The following is a 21,450-nucleotide window of genomic DNA, read 5'->3' as shown; positions in this document are numbered from 1 at the left end:
TTGTCTTTTATTCAGCGCTCAGCACGGTGCTTGGCACATGACAGAAGCTAAATAAATATTTGCTAAATGAAGAAATGACTGACCATTACCCTGATTTATAAGCAAGACATCCGAGGCTTGGTGAGAGGAAGTCCCCGTGTAAGATCACATGGCTGGTGCCAATGACTGGTCTCAGGCAAGGGGAGGGCTCCTTTTTAGAAGTGGAGCAACAGATACCCAAAGCAAATTGTTGCCATTGTCACAATTTTGCATATGATGCTGCCTGAGTATATTTATGGCTAAGTCTAAGTTTAGATACAAAGAGAAGGTCCAGCAATCTGATATCTTGGAAGCCACATGTGACATGACGTAGGTAAGCTGAACTTGGTTTAACTACCTATGGGATTTCTGTGCTGTACTGATGAGAGGGGATACCAGTAACAGCAAGAGGAAATATTTTTTGAGCACTTATTAGGCATCCAGGCACTTTTCGTGCTTTATCTCGTTAACTATTGTTTACATGTAGAACTATTATTGTTAACTCGCTTTCTCAAATGGGGAACCAAAGGTCCAGAGAGGAAAAGCAACTTGGCAGAGATTACAGACCTAGCAAATGGCAGAACCATGAGTCACATCTAGATCTCCATACTTGCAAAGGCTGTGTGTTTAACCGCTTCTCAGTTGGCCTCTAAATCATGTGGCTAAAGCTAAATTCATAGCCAAAACGTTCACTTGACCTTCTGAAGTTTGAGGGTATGAAGTTGACGTGAAATTAGAGTCCTCTGGGCATGGAAGTGACAGAATAGAGAAGATCCCCTTTTCTCCTGCATTCATAAAAGATGCTGTGAATCAGTGCATCTTTTGGTTATGTCTCAGGTAAATCTTGGACATGTTATTTCTCCCCTGTGTCCCAACTGCCACACAAAGGATCCCTAGATTCTGCTCAGCTCTTTTAAATGATTCATTTGCATTTTTCTCCAAAGATTAATTTGATAAAGAACCTAATGTTTTAAAACACAAGGAGAAAAAAAATCCATAAACATATCATGTGGATTTGAAACAGCCGCCATGGGCTGGACCCCAGTACTCTTTTGTTCTTCCAAAGAGTGACGTGCCAAATGGAGCCTTTGCTTTTCGCCCCCCTCAGCAATCTTATTTCCTTTTAAAGCATGTCCTGGTGGGGGCTTGGCTGTGTTTTGCTTGGTCCTGATTCACATGTTATTGGGTAGACCATGAGTCAGGCTGACCAGGCATGTAGAGATACACATTCCAGAGGTCAAGCTTATCCCCAGGCTAGAATTTCCTGGAAGCTCTGGGACTGGGATCTCTAGGATTTATTTTTATTTTTATTTTTATTTTTTTGGCCAAGGGTCACTGCTTCTTCAGTAATTTCAGGATATTATTGTATGCTTCCTTAGATTGTCTCCCTACTAGCCCCCTCCCTTGAGAGTTATACCAGACTTCTAGAAAACCAGGAACCAGGAGAAATCTAGAAAGCCCTTGTTCTATAACTGGAAATGGCTTTCACTTGATGTGGGTGACAGTATAGTGACCAAGAGATACCAGAGAGGTACAAATGCCTGGTAACATTTGGTAAATGCTGGGTAATTCCTGAATCAGACTAGTAAGGTGTAGAGGGACTTTGATCTCTGAGTGGAGCTCTCGCTGATAATCACAGCTCCCCTCCACTAGACTGCTACTTCTGAGGAAAGCCTTCTTATTTTTTTCTTAGAGTGGAAACAGGTTAAGGTTTAGGACCAGAGAAGACTGGGTTTGAGTTTGTAACCTGCCATCATATAATCACTTAATCTTAATTTACTCATGTGTAGAAAGGATATTCAAATTTTTGCATGGTAGTCTTTAACGCTAAATGGGATGTGAGAAAATGTCAGGCACCCGCATGTACTCAAGAGATGTCTTTCCCTCCTCTCTTTTGTCTTTCCTCGAATTTGTCTATGCTAGCAGAGAATGAAGGAGTCTTCCTGGAGAGTTCTTAGGGGACAGGAGTCCAAATAAATGATAAAAGATCAAACATGTCCCTTCTGAGAGAAAGTGTAAAAGGGTTTGCTTCTCATATAAAACAGCAGACAATGAGCAAAGAGTTGATCTGGAAGTTTGACAAAGCCTTGTAATTGTATTACCGTTTCTGTTTTTGTGAAACCACCATCAAATTTCCACATCAGATATTTAGGCTTAGATACCAAGTATAAGTGTTGGCCACTGAAAGAATCTCAGTGCACATAATGAGACCCAACTTCTTGTTTAATGCTTTCTATAAAAGGTTTATAGAAAGCATTTCTAGAACTTCTGCAGATCCATGCCATTGATATGTATGAAGCTCCAAGAATAGGTCTAGGACACCCTAGACATTCCATGTGGAGTTAAAGAAATATCATCATCTTGAGCGACTCCTATAGAAGTGGTTGGTGGCCCTGCACCTGGCAAGATCATGGCAGCTGCCAGCCAAATCCTCTTCCCAACAGCAAATGAAAAGGAGGGGGGTGGTACTTCCAAAGGAAGGCACTTAAAGGACAACAGCTGTCTCTTCCTTCTGGATGTCCTGAAGAGCTGTTCCACAATTCTGCTTTCAGTGGGACAAGGTTTTAGGCCTGTTTTCCATAAACATTTGCTATTTGGGAGACAGTCTGGTGTACTGGAAAGGTCAGTGGACTGGAAGGAAAAGGAAGACTGGTTCTCCTTCAAGGTCCGCTACTTCCTAGGAAAGGTGACCTGTCCAAAGTCACCTGGTAAAGAAATGCCTGCAGTTATTATCATGACTCAACCCCTGCCAGAAAACTTCTCATAATAAATATTTCAATGGTGTTGGATGAACCCTGGGGAGATAAGAACTCCCAAGGTCTATGCTCATCATGACAAATTTCCACTTTATTATTCACACGCTATTTTGAATGTGTAAGTTGGAAAGCAAAAATGAATCTCCTTTCCAAAATCAAACTGAATACCTCTTCAGGAGACCTGCTGACTCCAGCAGGCTGTAGGAGGAATTATTCCCTCACCTTTCTGTCCTTACCTTATTCTCACCAGAAGTGGCAGGCATGGGGGTGGGAAAGAAAGAGACACACGTGAGCCTGTGTCACTGTCCCTCCTTCCTGGTCCCCAGCTTTTGCTGGACTCAGCCTATTCTTTTTCTTCCTGTCACCTTTGGCTAGTTAATGTGGAGAGAGGATCAAACCACAGGAACTTCAGAGGGAAATACCGAAGTCCTTTTCCCCCTGTCCTGCTTATAGAATGGTGGATAAGCCCTAGCTAAGAGGAGGTCTTGGAGCCTAGATGGCTGAGTGTAAAGCCTGGAGATGGTCTGTGATTAAGCCTTTCCTTGCCCCCCACCACCCCAGGTGGTGGATGCACTGGTGAAAGTCCATCAGCAGCCGCCAACCCCACATATTCACACAGGTCTGCACAAGATGACAAGCATCTACAATTTACCAAGTAATGGCTTCAGCATCTGTTTTCAGAGATCCTTTAAGAAGGACTTGGATAATTTCTTTCTTTTTTAAAAAGGCTCTCTTCGGGGCCAAGTTCCTTATACACCTATGGGCATGTCTCCACTGCCTTGGCTATAAAGATCTTTAAGTGACAGCCTAGTATATTTTTAAGATTGAAGGAGCCAACGACAGTTCTTGAGGAGCTGTGTTTACATTGGATCGGCTCGCTCAGGCAACATGCCAGCAGTTTTGCACGCTGCAGGAACTGGAGGTGAAAGCAGGAAGCGCTGAGGGCAGAGGAGAGGATGAAGCCGGGGGACAGGAAAGCCAGGAGGGAGGGGATGCAGACGAGGATGTGGGGAGACGCCCAGCTGAACCTGGCAATGCACTTAGAACCATCATGTAATCCTCTTCTGACATTGTGTTGAGGGGTGAAAACAGAAAAAACTGGCTCCCTTTGGAGCCAATCCACTGGCACATGTACAGTCAACAGTGAACATGCTCTTAGATCTCTTTGTTCTAGTCCTTTCTAAATTCCTGCAAGTGGCTCCTTGGCAGCCAATAGGCCTGTATTCTTGCAAAGCCTAATGGGTTTCGGCACATTTTCTCAGCAATCTCACGTAAGGAGCTGGACCCCTCTGGGGCTAAGTTTCCTTGTCGAAAAAGTGAAAAGAGCTCCATGTCCCTTTTCAGGCCTAAAATTCTATGACTCCAGAGTGAGATGACTGGTGATATCTGTTCCCTGTAAGCAGATTTTGTATCTGTTGGGGGGAGAATGAAGACAAGATCAATGTTCAACTTATCAAGACTGAGCAACTGGCTTTGGTTCAGCTGAATAAAAATTAGTTGCTCTTGAGATGAGATAGTCATAAAGAAAAGCATGTCCTTTATCCACCAAAAGACTCCTTTCAGCATTCACACACCCATCGAAATCTACCATTGCCAACCAATACTACTCCTACCACTACGCCTACTACTACTAGCTAACTCTGAAAGCTGCCGTGCTGAGCCTGTCATATACATTATCTCATTTAACGACCACGGATACTTTGGGAGGTAGGTGCTGTGACCGTCTCTCCAATTTTCAGATAAGGACACAGACTCAGAAGTTAATTCGCTTGCCCAAGAGCACATAGCCAGTAAGTGGTAGAGTTGGGGTAGGAACCTGGATCTGGTTACAAGAACAGCAGTACCAGTATTCTTAAATTTGCTTAATCAACAACAGAATAAATCCGCGGCAGTGGTTGATTCCACTAAAAGAAATGGCATTTGGCCTTCAAGGCCCTTTATTACCAAGGAATGTTGACTATGCTCAGGGAACTTTCTGTGCTAGGACACCTTCTCTTTCCCAGTAGAAAAAAAACACATGATGGCTCAAGAGTAGCCATTGGGAGCATTTAACTTGGCACAGATGAGAGGAGGCAGGTAACTGTTTCTAAGGTCTGCCACTAACTAGGTATGTGATCCTCAGGAGCCACTCTGTCAGATTGGTTAGACAGTCTCGAAGGCTACTCCGGGTTCTGGATTTTATGTTCTCCTGAAGACCTTTTTATGACTTTCCAGCTGCTAAGGATTCCTCGTATCCCTCTTCCCTTTGGGGGTAGGGCAGCAGAGACAGTTTGTATGCCATTTTAAACCATTTCTCATTTTGTAAATGTGTCTCTTGCAGCTCCAAGAGTCTAATGAAATGGTTTCAAAATGCCTACGTGTGATTAGGCATCCTGAAGCCAAATGTTATACCCCCCGCCCCGCTGCTGCAGATTTAAAGAGTAAATATGCAATAAAAGCTTTTCAGCATGCTGTTGGTATGACTGTGTTTAATCACTATTATAAAGTTCAGCAAAGAGAAGTTCTCTCCCACTCCCTTCTTTTCCCTTGACTTTTTGAGTTGAAGACTTTGGTTAATCTACATAGTGGTGACCGTCCTCATTGCCACAGTCCCAAGAGGTTAAAAAAAAAAAAAAAAAAGTCCACTCTTTCATCTCTACCCACCACATTCCTTCTCTAAGCCTGTAATTGGATCTAAATGGAAAATAAACCCTTTGCAGGCCAAGGAAGTTGGCACTAGAGGGTGACAAGAAGGAGAACATGTTCCACCTCTAATCCGGATAATCACACTCTCCGATGCAAAGGAAAATAAAAACAAGGCTTCCTCCAAGCTGTGGCTTTGGCTTTCAGTAAGGAGGGTTTCCATGTACTCTGCCTTACTTCAGACATTATCTATCAGTCAACCTGTAGTAAAACCACCCCCAAATCACCTGACTTTGTAGAGGACAGTGGGAGCTCTGCCCCTTTAGCCCTAAACTCTTTTACCTCAGCTGAATTTGGGGAGGCAGTTCAGGCACACAAATGTCCGGCTGCTACAAGTTAAAAAACATTCATGTACAAAATGTACTGTCCGCGAACACTATGGTCTTAGCTGGACGGATATTTAGTGGTTCCCCGGTAGTTTATTGAGTCCTGCTGTGTATGGTATGCTGTGCTGGAACAGAGATGAACCAGAAAGGTTTGCCTTCAAGGAGTGTAGAAAGATGTGTAAAGAATTAAGAGCAGTCTGTGCAGGACTCACTACTAGGTAGAAATTAGCAGGTACCTTACCAAGATCTAAAGTGTTCTGAGAATTCCATAGAAGGAGAGACGACCTGATTCTCCAAATAGTCTGGCAAATGTGATGGGACACGGTACGTTCCAGAGATGCCCTGATTAAGTCTGACTTGGTGAACACATTCAGAAAGGTTTGCAGGACTCTGTGTGGGAGTCTGGGGCAGGACAGCTATGTAATGGTGCAGCAATAAATCAGATGCACGAACTCTGTGGCTCTAAGTATCTGGCTTGCATTTTTATTTTGAGTCGGACATGGGTTTGGGGTTTTTTGTTTGTTTGGTTTTGGTTTTTTGCCTCTCATTCTACTCCACAGGTAATGGCAGATGTCTAAGGAGGACTCTGCCCGCAAGAGTTTAAAAATGACTGCTTTGGGAGATTAACCCATAGTGTATCATTACTGATACAACTGCTGGGAGGGAGGCGAGGTCTATTATCCCCCAAACTGGAGACAAGGAAAATGAGGCACAGAAAAGTGACTTGGTCAAAACAGTATAGCTAAAAAGGGGCAGGGCCAGGGTTTCAGAGCCTAAGGCTTTCCTTACCCTGTGTTGCCTGCTGGAACCAATGCTCTATAACCCTGGGCTTCTGCTTCTCCACTGGCTTAGACTGTCTCTCTGTTCCTTTCCAGCTCACTTGCCCTCTAAGTCTCTGACCTGTGCCCTCTCCCAATTGCATCCAGGTAAGTAGCTGGTGGGTGTTGAAGCTACAGGCACAGCTGAGGGCCTCTCCTGCAGTAATTCACCCGTGACCTTCTGGGCTCTGGGCCAGCCCTTCCTGAAAGGGAAACGTGCAGACCCTGGGGACAGAAATTAGTTCCCCTGTGCTGGCACTGCTGCCATTGCCAACATCACCAACTAAAGAAACGTGTGTGTGTGTGTGAAAAACACAAAATACTAGGAGGACAGACAGCCAAAGGGGAGACTCCTTGTGAGTAAATGTTACTCTCCCCCAAGCCTTCACCTCAATTCCGGGAGGTGGAAGATGGGGTGGGAGGAGGTAGGGTTTTTTTTCCCCCTCGTTTCAGACAATAGAATTACTCTTAAAAAGAAAAAAAAAGTTTTATTTAAATTTTAATTAGCATCACCGAAGAACTAAGATTCTTTGCAAATACTTTACACAATGGCTTTTAAGAGTAAGTTTTAGGGTGTGTGCCTGTTGGCTCAAATATGTATTCCCAACTTGTTTTCTGGGAAGTCTTGGAATTTAATGAATTTCCTTCTACTTACGTCTGGGGAAGTCTCCGCGAAACCTGGGAGAGGGGCACAAGGAAAAGGTAGAATGTGGGTTAAGTACAGACAGATAGCAGCTCACCTTCTGAACTCCTGGGTTGAGGTCCTTAGCCACCTTTGCCATCTTCTGTGGTGCAGGAACAGCGCCTGGCTTCTCGGCAGAGGCGCTAGGGCGCGCAGCGGGGACAGCGCTGGCTGAATGGCCAGGTTCGCGGGCCCAGGGGGAGCTCTGCGCTCAGCCCGGCGCCGCGAGGTCCTTTAATTGGAGAGCGGGACTCCCTCTAAAACCGCGCCAGCCAATCCTCGCGAGCGCTCGCGCTCAGCCAGCCAATCGCAGCGCGCGGCTCAACCCCCTCCCTCTGGGCGGCCAGGGCCGCGCTGGGCGGCTGCTGCGGCGCGAGCGCTGCCCTGACGTCAGTGCGGCCGCGGTCCCTGCCCGTCCGGGCGGCTCTCATCAGTCCCTCGAGTGAGGGGCAGGAATCCGTCCCCACGCCCTTCTCCTTTAAAGGACAACGGGCAGAGGGTGGGGCGGGCTGCTGGGCCCGCGATCCATTCAGGTCAGAGGGGAGAGTGATCAAACTGGTAGGCCGAGGTATTTTTAGTGAGCTGGGTCCAAAAATAAATGCTGAGCGTGTTCCCCTTCCCACCCTTTCTGCCTTGTTCTGGAGGGCGCGGGCGGGGGGGGGGGGGTGTTGCGGGGCGAGGCGGGGGAGGCAGGTGGTATTCAGCCTCACCGACTGGGCCTGCTAACTTTCCCCAACCCGGGCAAGTCCTACCTCCAGTGAGCAGACAAGAGGTGAGAGTCCAGCGGAGTTAAGTTGTTTTTTGTTTTTTTGTTTTTGTTTTTGTTTTTAAATGGAGGTTTCTAAATTATATGAATGTGCCTTCCATAAGTTGTGTTAGAGTACACCCTCCCAATTCAGCGAGGAGGAGAATACAATTCTGATTTTAAATAAGGGCTGAGATGCACATTTTCTTTCTAGTTTCGTGAGTACTTAAGGTGTTCTTGTTGCCGTGATGATAATGACGGTGATTTTCACTCGCATTTGGTACTTGAGGACACAGGATCAGAGAGGATAACTGGTCCAAAGTTGAACTCTTCAGCAAGGCTTTAAAATCTGAGTTAGTGAGAGTGAGCGCTTACCTGGGCAGAAGGGGCATGGGATTGTAGCAAGCCATAAACCAGGAAATTCTAGTTAAACTCAGACAATTGGGTTATGGAGATCTGGACCAGCAAGCTTCCATCTGTGGATTTCTCACATCCGTGGGGTAAAGTGTCTGGCCACGTCTAGCATAACAGGTCCTGTAAGACATTATCAGCCAGGTCTTCCCTCGCAGTGCCGTGCTGTGTGCCTATAACTCCACATCTCTATTAAGCGGGTTCTACAAACCTGGGGTCCTGGGGGCATTTTCCCTGCCCAGACAGAGGACTAAATCCCAACCCCTTTTTACCCTGGGGAGAATACTGCTGTTTCGTGAGGTTTTCGGTCCTGTAACTCGCTGCCAGAAATGAGTACCCTCTTCTACCAGGACTCAGGTGGGCTAACATAAACCAGGTTGCAGGGAGACTGAAAGGGTGGGGGGGGGGGAGTGGTCTCAAAGTACTTTATGTGACTTATTTGGGAGGATGGGGGAGCTGCAGGTCACATTCTAGGGCTTCCTTTCTTATTGGAGATACTTTCCTTCTTAAAACCTCCTCCAGTTTGGTTGTTAACATATCATCATCATCCCCAGCAATCCCAAATCTTAACCAATGATCCCAAACTAGGATTCCTTTTTTACATTCCTGGAAAAGGCTGGCTTTCTGTTCGTGATTCCCCATTTTCCTCCTTCGTGGATCTGCTGGAATTGATGTTTGTCTTGCTTGCTCCCAGCTGTAGTCCCAACACCTAGCATGTGACAGACACTTGGAACACATGTGTTGAATGAATGCAGGTTGGGTTCTGTCTTTTAATCAGCTTTGAGCAGGCAGGCAGGGCTAGGAAGAAACGGTGCAGTGCTACACCTGGTTTAGTTTGTCCAAACTTCCAAGGTGGGCTGCACAGTAAACCCGTGTATAAATAAACGGTGGCCAACAGAAGACTGGCCTGAAAGAGTTTCCATGTGAATAGCCCATTCAGTAGCAAATCCTAGGAACAAAAGTGCTGAACTGGGATGTCATGCCAGAAGCCTTTGTATTTCAGAGTTACGGGAACAGAAGCCAGGAGAATAACAAAGACAGGCTTTATCCCTCGCAAACTGGGCAGAAGCCTTCTCAGTGAAGTCATTTCTCCTTTCCCAGCCACCCTTTTGCCCCATCTTGAGAAATTATTGTTTCATGGAATAATTCTAATTGTATTAACTTTAACACTGTATAGCTCCAAACACATGACCCTCTTCCTCTCCATATTTTTACCCTTGGCCCCAGTGTCATTTAAGGAGGCAGATATTGTGGCTCTTGTGAGAATCAGGAGCTACTGCTTGGGGTGGCTCAGTCTCTTTTTTCTGGAAAATAACCTGTTGTGGGCAGAAAGGCACCCCCCCCCCCCCCCCAGTCCCTGCTTAGTACTTATTCTGTCCCCAGCTAAAGATGCTGACTTTGACTCTTCAAACCCTTCTCTTGAGCCAAATGTTCCAGGGGACCTATAGTTCAGAGTCTTGGCTGGATAGCTGGACAGACTATTATATTTTTGGACTGTTCTGGAAAAAGGAGGAAATGTGACCATTACACCTCAGCTTCACTGTAGCTCTGAGATCCTTTTGCTTCTGTTTGGAAGAAAGTGGACTGTCATTTCTAGGTAGGAACAGTGAGAGATCTGATTTTCCCAATGCTCATTGCTTTGTGGTGCTAGGGCTTATTAGAAGCTTCATTCATCCTTCAAGCAATTTGGGGGCACCTGCCTTAGCCAAGCCCTGTGCTGGGTACTGGGGACACCCCAGGTACATAAACTAATCCTTCCTTTTCAAGAATGTTTTGGTGTCATAAACATCATTGGAGCTCTCCAGCTGACAAAGTTCTTCTCTTACTTGAACTTCAAGACAATCACAGAATACTTCTAATTATTCCATAATAATTCTAATTATTTTTCTGGGAGAAAAATGGAGATATTGGACAGTCAAGCTCTATCCAGGGTCACATAGCCAGTAAGTGGCAGAGCTAAAATTTGAACTCTGGATTTCTAACTCCAAACTGTGTCCTTTCAACTGTACTGCTTTACCTCTCAAATGAATCTTAAGGATTGATTATGGGGGAAAAGTTAAGCACTTGAAAATGGTGTTGTTGTTATTGTCATTACCAATGGGTTTGTCCTAACTGGGATTTTTCACTCTGTCTCCTGCCCTTTTCATTGTTCACTCATTCATTCATTCGACAAACATTGAACTGAGAACTACAATGGGTTAGGAGGCCCTGAGCTGAGATATGGCACACCATGAATAAGACAGAAAAGGTTCCTGCCCTCACACAGCTTCTATTCTAGTGGAGGGAGACAGGCATTAATCAGGTGAACAGATAATTAGATAAGGTAATTGAGGATGGCAGTGATTGCCTTGGAGGAAGTACATGGAAAAGACATTCACTGGATATGTGGTCCTTTCACGTCAGATGGTCCAGGAAGGCCTGACTGAAGGGATCATGTGAGCTAAGACCTGAAGAAGGAGAATGAGTCAGCCGTGAGTAGAGTCTCCATGGAAAGAACATTTCAGAAGGATGGAGTCATAAGTGAAAAGACTCTAAGGGGGGTACAGGTTTTCTGTGTCTGAGAGATCATAAGGTTGCTGTGGTTGGAGGGCAGTGAGGGACAGGGAGAATACATCAGGGGACCTGAGAGGTATTTGGTAACTGGATCACATTGGACCTTGCTATGGAGGCTAAATTCTTTTCTGGGAAGAGTGGGAAATTATAGGTCAGTGCTTTCCATGTGAGACATAATGTGGGTCAACTAAGTCATTTAAACATTTCTAGTAGCCACATGAAAAAAAGGTAAAAGGAAATGGGTGAACTATTTATAACATGTTTTAGTTAACCCAGTATATCCAGAAGGTTGTCATTTCTACCTGTGATTGATATACAGTATTACTGAGATATTTTACATTCTTTTTTTGGTACTGTGTCTTTGAAATCTGGTGTGTGTTTTATACTTGCAGTACACCTGTGTTGAGATTAACCACACTACAAATGCTTAGTAGTCGCTTGTGGGCAGTGGCTACCCTATTGAACAGAGCAGTTACAGAGTTTTAAGCAAGGGCAGGGAATGACAGTATCTGATTTACTATTTAATTCACAGCAAGGATGCCCAAAAGGTACTAACAGAGACCTAGCTTGTTATCAGGTGGAAAGACCAAGGGTCTGAAAACCAATAACTACATGTCTGGTCTACTCTGTTTCAACTCTACTCTACTTACACTGGGAAGGGCAAGTGATTTAGCCAAAGTCACAAAGGTAGAAAGAAGCCAAGCAAACCTTGAATCCAGATCTTTTGGCTTCATGCCAGACACTTTAGGAACTTGCCAATAATTAATGGCTCACAATGATGATGTTTTTATTGTTACATTGTAGCAGGTGTGGCTTAGTTGTTTTAGTATGCAAACATGAGTGATGGCTTCTATTTGGTTATGAGTTTTTAGACCTATTGTGTTCATTAAAACACCCAGCACCCAAGAATAGGTATATATAAATAATCCATGAGTCACCTGATGTATTTTGATGTGCAATAATTGATTGATACAAATAATCCCTGAACCATATGATATATTTTAATATATTAATATTAATTGATACAAATATACCATGAACCACTTACATGTTTTAATTTGTATCAACTTGGACCATCATTTATACCAAGTATATATGACTTGTTCACAACTTAAATATTTTGGTTTATTTCCTGCCATTCTTACAGTGACTTTAATTTTAGAATAACTGTCTAATTTTTTCCAGATTTTTGGATGGATTCCTAGATCAGGAAAGGCTTTGTCTATAAGGTCAAAACATCTGGATAAAAACAAAACATGGTTTTTGGACCCAAGCATTCTCCTGCTTTGTAGCCTAACTTTGACTGGGACTGTGAAGGACCCAAGGAGAATCTATCCATTGTGAAGGAGCACTGGATCAGGAGTCCAGAGCCCTACATTTTGATCCTAGCTCTCCTAAAATGATATGGCTGGCCATCATCTCTAAGGCCACTTGTGACTCAAATGTGTTATTTACTAGGAGGCAGCGATAAATTTGCTCTGAATATCAGATACATATCCCACTTGATGGTGCAATGGAGCCCTTCCCTTTATTTGCCAGGTCAGTGAGAGAGTGTGAAGAGCCAGGATTTAGACCCAGAAAATCTCTGCATGTGTTTTAGCTCTGTCACAGGGATGGGTGCAGGCATTCGGACAATGTATTTGCCTATTTGCTGGTAAGAGAATGGAGCCCCGCTGGGTTATTTAAGCTGCTTAAAGCCTCATAGCCAGTTAGGATCCAAACCCGACTGGGATCACTCACAAGATGTCTGGCTTTACAGTAAGGGCTTAGCTTGGACTAAGGCGGGGAGAATGGGCTCCTCACCTTTCAGGATTGTAATGGGTATTTTTTGTGTTTTCTTCCATATCCACTCTTTGCTCTGTACCTGGAGACTCATATGGGTCTCCACTCTCGGGCCCCTTTGCTGTCTTCCTGGAAGCAGGAGACTGGTAGGAGATCAGGGGTGTGTGTATTTAATCTCCCCTCTTCCGCCTTGTTGGCCTGGATTTTAGAGATGGTCATGCTCTTCTACCTACAGCCACAGCTCCTGTCAGCCTGGGGACAGCTCTCTCCCGTGGCTGCTTCAGGCCTGGGCGTGGTCCCTGCTTCCTGCTGTCCCTGGCCTCAGGGTGCTTCCTCTTCTCAAGTGAGTCCTTTGAACTTTGTTGTCTCCTTCACTGAGAGTGCCTTTATTAAATTTCCTTCAGTCACCCCTTCAAGTGTGTCTAGCCAGGGCCCTAACCTGTACTGAAACAGAGTGGATTTTAGAGATGATCTCATTGTAGCCTTTGCTGGGTTGTTGAGATACAGAACACCCTCTGGGTTTCTCATGTGGTCTTTTCTGCTCTTGGCATGTGAATTAGTTAAAATGATTTGGAGCTTTGCAAACGCTTAGAATAGGAAGACCAGTTGGAGGTGTTGGGAGAAACAAGACAAATTTGGGGGCCTTCCCCAGGGCAAGACTGCCACAGCTGCTCTAGGGTCATGAAGAGGAGGCTGCCCATGGCCATTGACAGTGGCTTTAGGTGCATAACTCCCTTGTGCCTAGGCCCTCTCCTGTGTCACAGTGGGGCTCATTGTGAGGAATGAATGTGGGTCATATGCAAAAGTTTGGTCTACGCCTGACGGCTCTTCCAAATGTTCTGTTCCCATGCCAGGGTTCCAGCTGACATAAAGCCAGTCTTGTGTCTTTGGGGACAAGGCTTGAATGTGAGACGCTGGGGGACTTGGAGCCCTTTACTGAGGTAGACCCTCTTGAATTGCTGTAATTTGCTGACCTGCATCAACTTTGCAGCCAAGATGCAGCAAAATGCTTCTCTTGCTGCTGGGTTTGGCAGAAAACTGTTGAGAAAAGAGTGAGGGTTTGGAACCTTAACTTACCTATCTGTAAAATGGAAACAGTGATACCAATATCCTGAGTTTGAGCCCTGATTATACTACTTACTAGCTATGTGGCTGTGGGCAAATTAACTGTTCTCTTAGACTGCTTTAGCTGTAAGATGGAAATGATCAGCCCTACTTCCAGAGGGTAGCACCATGCTTTATGAGGGGGCATGTGCAAAGCACCCAACCCATTGCTTGATACAAAGTAATTAATACCCATGGTTTCCTTCCTTTCCCAAGTTTTCTGTCCCTTGGAATGTCTTCAAATCCACAAATAGATTCAGAGTAACAGTTCCCTGCTATTCCTTTCTTTAGCCTCAGAGATGAAACTTGCATTAGACTGTTTCTGCATTGTTTTACTTGCACATGGTGATCAGGTGCAGGCAAGGGTAAACTTGTCAGCTGATGAGTGGGCATCTACCCCCCAAAAAAACAAGAGGGCCAGAACCTCCAAGTTCCCATCCCCACCCATGCGGCACCTACCCTCTGCTTGGATGCTTTCCATGTCCGAGAACACATGCTCTTACTGGGCCAATCTGGCAGTTTGGGACATCTCTCATTGTTAGAAGGTTCTGTGTTACCTTGGCTGACATCTGCCTTCCTAGAGCTGTTACCTACATGTTTTTTCTAGCCTTTGCAATGTCTTTGAAGGGCTCTCTCTTTCTTGAATAGTGACAGTTGATCTGTTAGAAAACTGTTGTCATGTGTTCATAGGTCTTCTCTCCCCCAGACTTTAGGGACTATTTTATCTGGCCCCAGTTACATTCCACCATTCCATTCCACTTTGTCAATAGCCATCCTTTCCCCTATGTTGGTAACTGTGTTGCAACCTGTGGAGGGGTAAGAGCATCAGCTTTGAAGTCAGGGGCATTTGGTTCAAATCCCTGCATGGACACCCACTGAGAACCTCAATTTACCTATCTATAAATGGAAACAGTGATACCAATATCCTAGGATTCCTAGGCAGATTAAATGTGCTAATGTATGTACCAAGTATTCAATCTCTTGCCCAGCATGGAAAAGGTGTGGTAACTGTATAATTACTTTTTAACTAATTTCTAGGCAAGTGGTTACCATGCTTGGTTCTCTTAGAAAATATTCCTAGTGACCTTTAACATTGTCATCAGCCTGGATTTGGGAGTTTTCCCACCCCCCACTCCCTTACACCAGGAAAAGGGCATTAAATGAGTGTTCCATGTATTTTGTTACAATCACAGATTCTTAGGAGGATGATAGGACTGTCACAATACTGTTCAACGGTCATTTTAAGTATGTTCATGGGAGGCAGGTTTTAATTTAAAAACAGTTTGGATCCTCTGTGGCTAAACATGTACATTCTAAGAGGTCCTTTGGGATTGCAGTGGAGTGTTCAGACATCCATGGGCAGAATTCCAGAACTCTTGAAAGATGAGTGTGTCCTGTGGCTGATGAACAAGGTATGAAGACACCAAATCCCCCTGACGAAGTCCAGCAATGCCTTGCCACTGATCAGCCTTTCTGGAAAGACTAGATGAGCTCACTGAGAAGAAAACGGTAGATGGGAGATTTCAGGAAAGATTCTTAGTTATCAGAAATTAGGCATTGGAAGATCTGGGGCTTCCTGTTGATTTCCCAAGTTGTTTTCACAGCCCAAGACACATGGTTTGGCCATGATGTCATCTGACACAGATAGACACGCTGAGACCAGAAACTGTCAAACAGATTCTGGATTATGATGGAGGGTGGGAAGGATGTACAATTTAAGGGCCGTGTGAGTGTGGAATGAGTAATGTTTTTCAGTAGGGTATTACCACCCATCCTATCGTTGGTGGGGGTGGGTGAATTGAACTCTGAGATATAAAAAACAGGTGTTCTGTATCCCCCTAAAGACCTTACTTTTCCAAGTTTAAATTCTTTATTTAGTAGTCTCATCTTTTGTCACACTAGGAAAGTATTTTCTTTTTTTTTTTTAATTTTTGGGGCGCCTGGGTGGCGCAGTCGGTTAAGCGTCCGACTTCAGCCAGGTCACGATCTCGCTGTCCGTGAGTTCGAGCCCCGCGTCGGGCTCTGGGCTGACGGCTCAGAGCCTGGAGCCTGTTTCCGATTCTGTGTCTCCCTCTCTCTCTGCCCCTCCCCCGTTCATGCTCTGTCTCTCTCTGTCCCAAAAATAAATAAACGTTGAAAAAAAAAATTAAAAAAAAATTTTTTTAAGTTTATTTATTTGTTTTGAGAGAGACAGAGACAGTGTGAGCGGGGGATGGGCAGAGAGAGAGAAAGACACAGAATCCCAAGCAGGGTCTGTCATATGTTCACAGGTCTTCTCCCCTACAGACTTCCAGAGCAGAGCCTGATGCGAGGCTTGAACTCACGAAACCACGAGATCTTAAATTTATTTTTTTTAAGTTTATTTATTTATTTTGAGAGCGAGAGAGAAAGAGTGAGCAAGCAGGGGAGGAGCAGAGAGAGAGAGAGAGAGAGAGAGAGAGAGAAAGAATGCCAGGCAGCCTCCATGCTGTCAGCACAGAGCCGGATGTGGGGCTCGAACTCACAAACTGTGAGATCATGACCTGAGCCCAAACCAAGAGTCAGACACTTAACCGACTGAGCCACCCAGGTGCCTCAGGAAAGTATTTTCACATCCTGTTGAATTTACATGACCAATGTCAGTCATTCATTCATTAGTTCATTCATTCGTTCATTTGATCACTCAGTTGATCATTCAGTCATTTGGTCTGTGGTTCTATCAGTTAGTCATTTCATTGGTTCATTGGTTGTTCAGTCTTTCATTCACTGAATGACTCTTGCACATCTCTTTCTGTACCAAGAGCTCTCCTGGGTGTCAGACATGCACAGTGAAAACAGATTCACAGAATCAAGTCTCCTGGGAAAAAGAGATGCTAAACAAGCAATTGCAACAAAAGGTGATGAATGGGGAGCATTATGATAGGAAAAGCATGAACCCTGAGGCAAAAGAAGTTCAGTTTGGCTGGAGATTACAGTTTTCCATTACCTAAAACATCAGATCCCGGTGGCTTAACTTCCTGGGTGTCTAAATACGTAACTCCAAACACTCTTCCATTAGAAAGAATAAGAGCTAGCTTTGTGGAGCCCTTGCGATGTAGATAGCCACTGAGACAACACCTAATCTTTCCTGAGTTAGTGTCTCTACATATTCCCACTTCACAGATGAGGCAGTTGAGGCTCACAAGAGGATAAACACCTTGTTTGTTGGTCACATAGAGTGAATTGGCAGAGCCAGGACTTGAACACCATTCTGTCTGATTCTAGAGCTCATGGAAATAACCATGAATGTTTTCCCCCTTTGTGCCCAGGAAGTGGAAACTCTGTAACAAAAGGTGTTGAGAAGCCAGGGCAAAGAGAGCCTTTGGACCTTCCTACTCTACTCCCAAAGAACCAAGAGCTCTGCATTGAGCCTCACAGCCCATGGGAAAAAGAGCAAGAACTTGGGGTGATCAGGTCAGAGAGCATCTTGGGGTGAACTCTGTTCCTGCATCCCAGAAGGCATGAGAAAGCTTTGCGGGAAGTTATTTGTAACAGTAGAAAGACCTTAGGCAATCCAACGCAGAAATGAATCAATCTTATGCTCGTATGTGCATTTTAAATGTAGCTAGAATAATATAAAACGGAATTAGAAAGCCTCATGTCCACAGGATGTCTTTATTTAGTGTAAAGCAATCCATTACACATGCTCTCTTTCCTTTTCAGTGATGAAAAAATAATGTGAGTCAGTCATTTTTGCAAAAATAGTCCCCTATTTCAAAAGAAAATAGTTTTCTTAGAGAACATAGCCTTCTCTCTATTTTTTCTCTCTCCTTATGTCCCCTCCTCGAACACGAACTCAATAATAAATATCTCCCATCCAGATGTTAGATCATATTGGGATAATTTGGAAATCTTTGTGCTAAATTTAGAAATGATTCATCTGCACATTGAGTGGTACCTAAGTTTGGCCACGGATGGGGATAGTTGCTTGCCCTGGTGCTGATTCAGGCTTGCCAGTGAGTGATCTGTCTTCTATCACTTGAGATATTACTGAACTGCTGTGATGACTCAGCTCGAGTCTGTACAACTGTGAATACAACAGCGAGCTCCCTCAGCAACTTCTCTTGGTGTCCCCCACGTGGTCTGAGATGATTCCGGGCTCACTGACACTAAGTTTGTGCCATGTATTCTCAGTGAAGGTATGCGTGAGTCATGCTTCCTTGTGTCTCCCTGTCAGTCCTGTTTGGTATTCCGCAGTTGCCACAGGTGTAGTCCATACATCATCCCCTTATTCTTAAGTATCTTAATTATCTTTGAAGAATTTCCTTTCTAGACCCAAGAACCGTGAGCCTCAGAGTCCATGTAATCTGCCTCTCTTCTGTATTACTACAGTAGTATTACTTCTTCTGGACACTAACTAGTAGTATTCTACCAGTGCAATCCAGCCTTTACCATCAGCGGCACCCCTACCATCATTTCTCCTAGTAAGCAATATTTTGGAATACTTAGAATGTTAGAGACAATGGTTGGGTTCCTAATACGCTTTATCTGAATTAATACTCATACCAGTCGCATGTAATAGGTGCTATTTAGATCCTGATTTTGCTTAGGGGTTAAAAACAAGGTTCAAATATGCAAAGTAACTCACTTGCAGTCTCACCGTTATTAATTGGCAGAGGAATTATCTAAACCCAACTTATCTGACACTATGCTTTTAACTAAGACCTCCGTGTTTTCTAACTTGGTGATCTTTTCCACCATCTCATATCATCATCCTATCACTTCTGTGCGGTTAATTTTGTAATACTGGCTGCCTGATACTTGCTATACTCACATGATCAAGACTGCAGGAACAGACAGGTAATTTTCAGCATGCACTGATATTTGGATCAGTCTGCATCATCTATTAAATCCCCTGAAGGAAAACAGAAATCCTGCATTAGTATGGACTCAGAAGGATGACACTCAAACTCCCAGTCTCCCCTCTCTGGCAGACACTTATCAATCTCCAGGCAAGAGAGCCGTATTTTTTAAGTAGTTATTCCTCTTTGATACAGGACTTCTTTTCCCTACTGTCCTATGATTTTGTTTTCTCTACTGATGACCTCAGTTCTTTCTAGGAACAGTCTCAGGGCATCTGTAACGTTTTGCTCAAACTTTATTTCTCCTGGTTGAACAACTCTAACCTGTGCCCAGGAGGCCCTGGTGGTGTATATGGAAATTGGAAATTAACCCATCGTTTCTAATGTCAAGGGGACTCTAGTGAGTGATGACTGCCAGCAGGCAAGAGTGGCTCCTATCCTGAAACCCCGTCTGGTCCTGGTCCTCCCTTTCAGGTCCATTCCTTTCAGGCCAGGCTTAGGTTCCATGGACCCCAGAATTCTCTTCGTAAATGACCCCAGTCTCATTTGTAGAACAGAGTGGGCCTCTGCCCTAGGGCCATTCTCCTCCAAGGATGAATCTTGTCACACTTTACCCCTAGGCCCAGGAGGAAACCAAGAGGTGGTTGCTTATGGGATGTGGATGGAGTTTGAGTATCTTCACTTATTTAAGCAAGACCCCTTGGGGTGTGGGGCAGAGCTAGGAGCAGAAAGAGAAGGTGGTGACAGGCCAGAAACCAGAGGGAAGTCCAAGAGCTGGGAACTCAAACTCAGCCTTCTAGGTTGTTTTGAAGAATTGTCGGGTAGGAGGATAGAATATATTTTTATTTAGCAGTATGTTAGCTTGATTTATAACTTGTGTATATTTAGACATACACCCCATGGGCCTCTACTTATACCGTTTTTCCTTATGTCCCACAAGTGTTAGGGGTAGGTAGGCCTGTTAGCTACCACTAGGGCAATCAGTCATCCCAGTGTATCTGAGACTAAGGGGTTTCCTGGGATTCAGGATTTAAAGTGCTAGTGGAGAAAGACCTGGGAAAACTGGAAGGAAATGAGTTGATCAGGGGCGCCTGGGTGGCTCAGTCGGTTGAGTGTACAACTTCAGTTCAGGTCATGATCTTGCAGTTTGTGAGTTCAAGCCCCGCATCGGGCTCTGTGCTGACAGCTCAGAGCCTGGAGCCTGCTTCGGATTCTGTGTCTTCTCCTCTCTCTGCCCCTCCCATGCTCATGCTCTGTCTCTGTCTCTCAATAATAAATAAATGTTAAAAAAATTTTTTTAAAAAGAAAATGAGTTGGTCAATCTAGACTACCTACTACCTATAATGTAGTGACCACTATTGATTTATATAACTATATGGAACTCAGACTACTTCTTTCTGGGGCAGAAAGAACTTCTGTTTACATTTTCATCATAATAGCATGCAAGAAATTCCACTTAATGATAGACCTTCTCTCAGAATCAGGAGATAATTAAAGGTCATTTAACCACTGGCAGGCATGCTGTCTCCAGGGCAGGATGCAGCCATTAGCAGTGGCCTTTGTAAAATTGCCACTAAAATCAACAGTGAACATTCACTGACCAGTAGAAGAAACATCATCGAAATTGTTGCTGGAAGTCAAAATAGCTTTGTGTACCCTGGACTGTCTTATTTCTTCAAGAATGAGGAGAGTGGGGATGGTTCCGTGTGATATTATTCCTATCGATGCCCGGTTCCACCTTGGCTACAACCATCTAAGGCACCTCCTTTCTAGGGAGCCTCCGGTGCCTAAGAGGTGTGGGTATTTTGAAGTGTTTGGCAACTGAAAAAAGAGTAGGTGAAGCATCTTTAGCCAAATAATTTCTAGGAAAAATTGAGAGGTAGGTGAAGTTCATTTCTGCCCATGCTGCTGTTTCCACTTTCCCCATCATCTTGTTACCTGAGTTTTTAGGAATAAGACACTCACTCATTGATTTATGCATTCATTCATCCAGCAAATGAGGCCCAGAGTGGTAACGCTGCAGGCAAAAGAAACAGCAAGACCAAAGGCTCTGTGGCAGGGACGTACTTACTTTAAGATCTAAAAGCAGACCAGAGGAATGGGCTGGAAAATGAGGAAAGTGGAGCAGGAGAAGGTCTCAGAGTTGGATTGGGGCCAGGTCACATGAGACCTTAGGGGCCACAGTACAGACTTTGGATTTCATCAAGTGCAATGGAAAGACAGTGTGGTAGTCCGATTGATCCCCAGAGATAGGCACACCCTAGTCCTGGAACTGTCCCCTTTATCTGATATGACAAAAACAGACTTTACAGATGTGGTTAAATTCAGGATCTTGAGATGGGGAGATTATCCTGGACTATCCACGTGGTCCTGGGTGCCATCATATGTACTTCTTTCTTTTTTTTTTTTTTTTAATGTTTATTTATTTTTGACAGAGAGAGAGACAGAACATGAGCGGGGTAGGGGCAGAGAGAGAGGGGGAGACGCAGAATCCGAAGCAGGCTCCAGGCTCTGAGCTGTCAGCACAGAGCCCGACACGGGGCTTGAACTCACAGACAGGGAGATCATGACCTGAGCCGAAATTGGATGTTCAACTGACTAAGCCACCCAGGTGCCCCCATCACATGTATTTCTATAAAGATGGAGGCAGTGAGAAAGTGGACAGACAGAAGAGGACAATGCATTTTGACCATGGAGGCAGAGATTGGAGTGATGTGGCCACAAGCCAAGGAAGGCAGATAGCCTCCACAAGC

The 21,450-nt window shown here is 44.6% G+C and overlaps 1 protein-coding gene and 1 long non-coding RNA gene across 3 annotated transcripts in view; one reads left to right on the top strand and one right to left on the bottom strand.

The window, feature by feature from the left end:
* Positions 1–7,508, bottom strand: part of LMCD1 (LIM and cysteine rich domains 1) — a 57,992-nt gene extending 50,484 nt beyond the window's left edge. Inside the window, exon 1 of the mRNA XM_045493623.1 lies at positions 7,341–7,508. Coding sequence (XP_045349579.1) covers positions 7,341–7,382 — 42 coding nt within the window. The 5' untranslated portion in view covers positions 7,383–7,508. The remainder of the gene's footprint in view (positions 1–7,340) is intronic.
* A 462-nt stretch (positions 7,509–7,970) lies between these two features.
* LOC123605926 overlaps positions 7,971–21,450 on the top strand; it is a 799,403-nt gene continuing 785,923 nt past the window's right edge. For both annotated transcript variants that reach the window (XR_006716009.1, XR_006716008.1), the window contains exon 1: positions 7,971–8,054. This is a non-coding gene — a long non-coding RNA (uncharacterized LOC123605926). The remainder of the gene's footprint in view (positions 8,055–21,450) is intronic.

The sequence above is a fragment of the Leopardus geoffroyi genome, chromosome A2, assembly GCF_018350155.1.
Source record: "Leopardus geoffroyi isolate Oge1 chromosome A2, O.geoffroyi_Oge1_pat1.0, whole genome shotgun sequence".
In the NCBI taxonomy this organism is placed as follows: Eukaryota; Metazoa; Chordata; class Mammalia; order Carnivora; family Felidae; genus Leopardus; species Leopardus geoffroyi.
The sequence above is the reverse complement of the archived record's forward strand: the minus strand, read 5'-3'. Positions and strand labels throughout refer to the sequence as shown.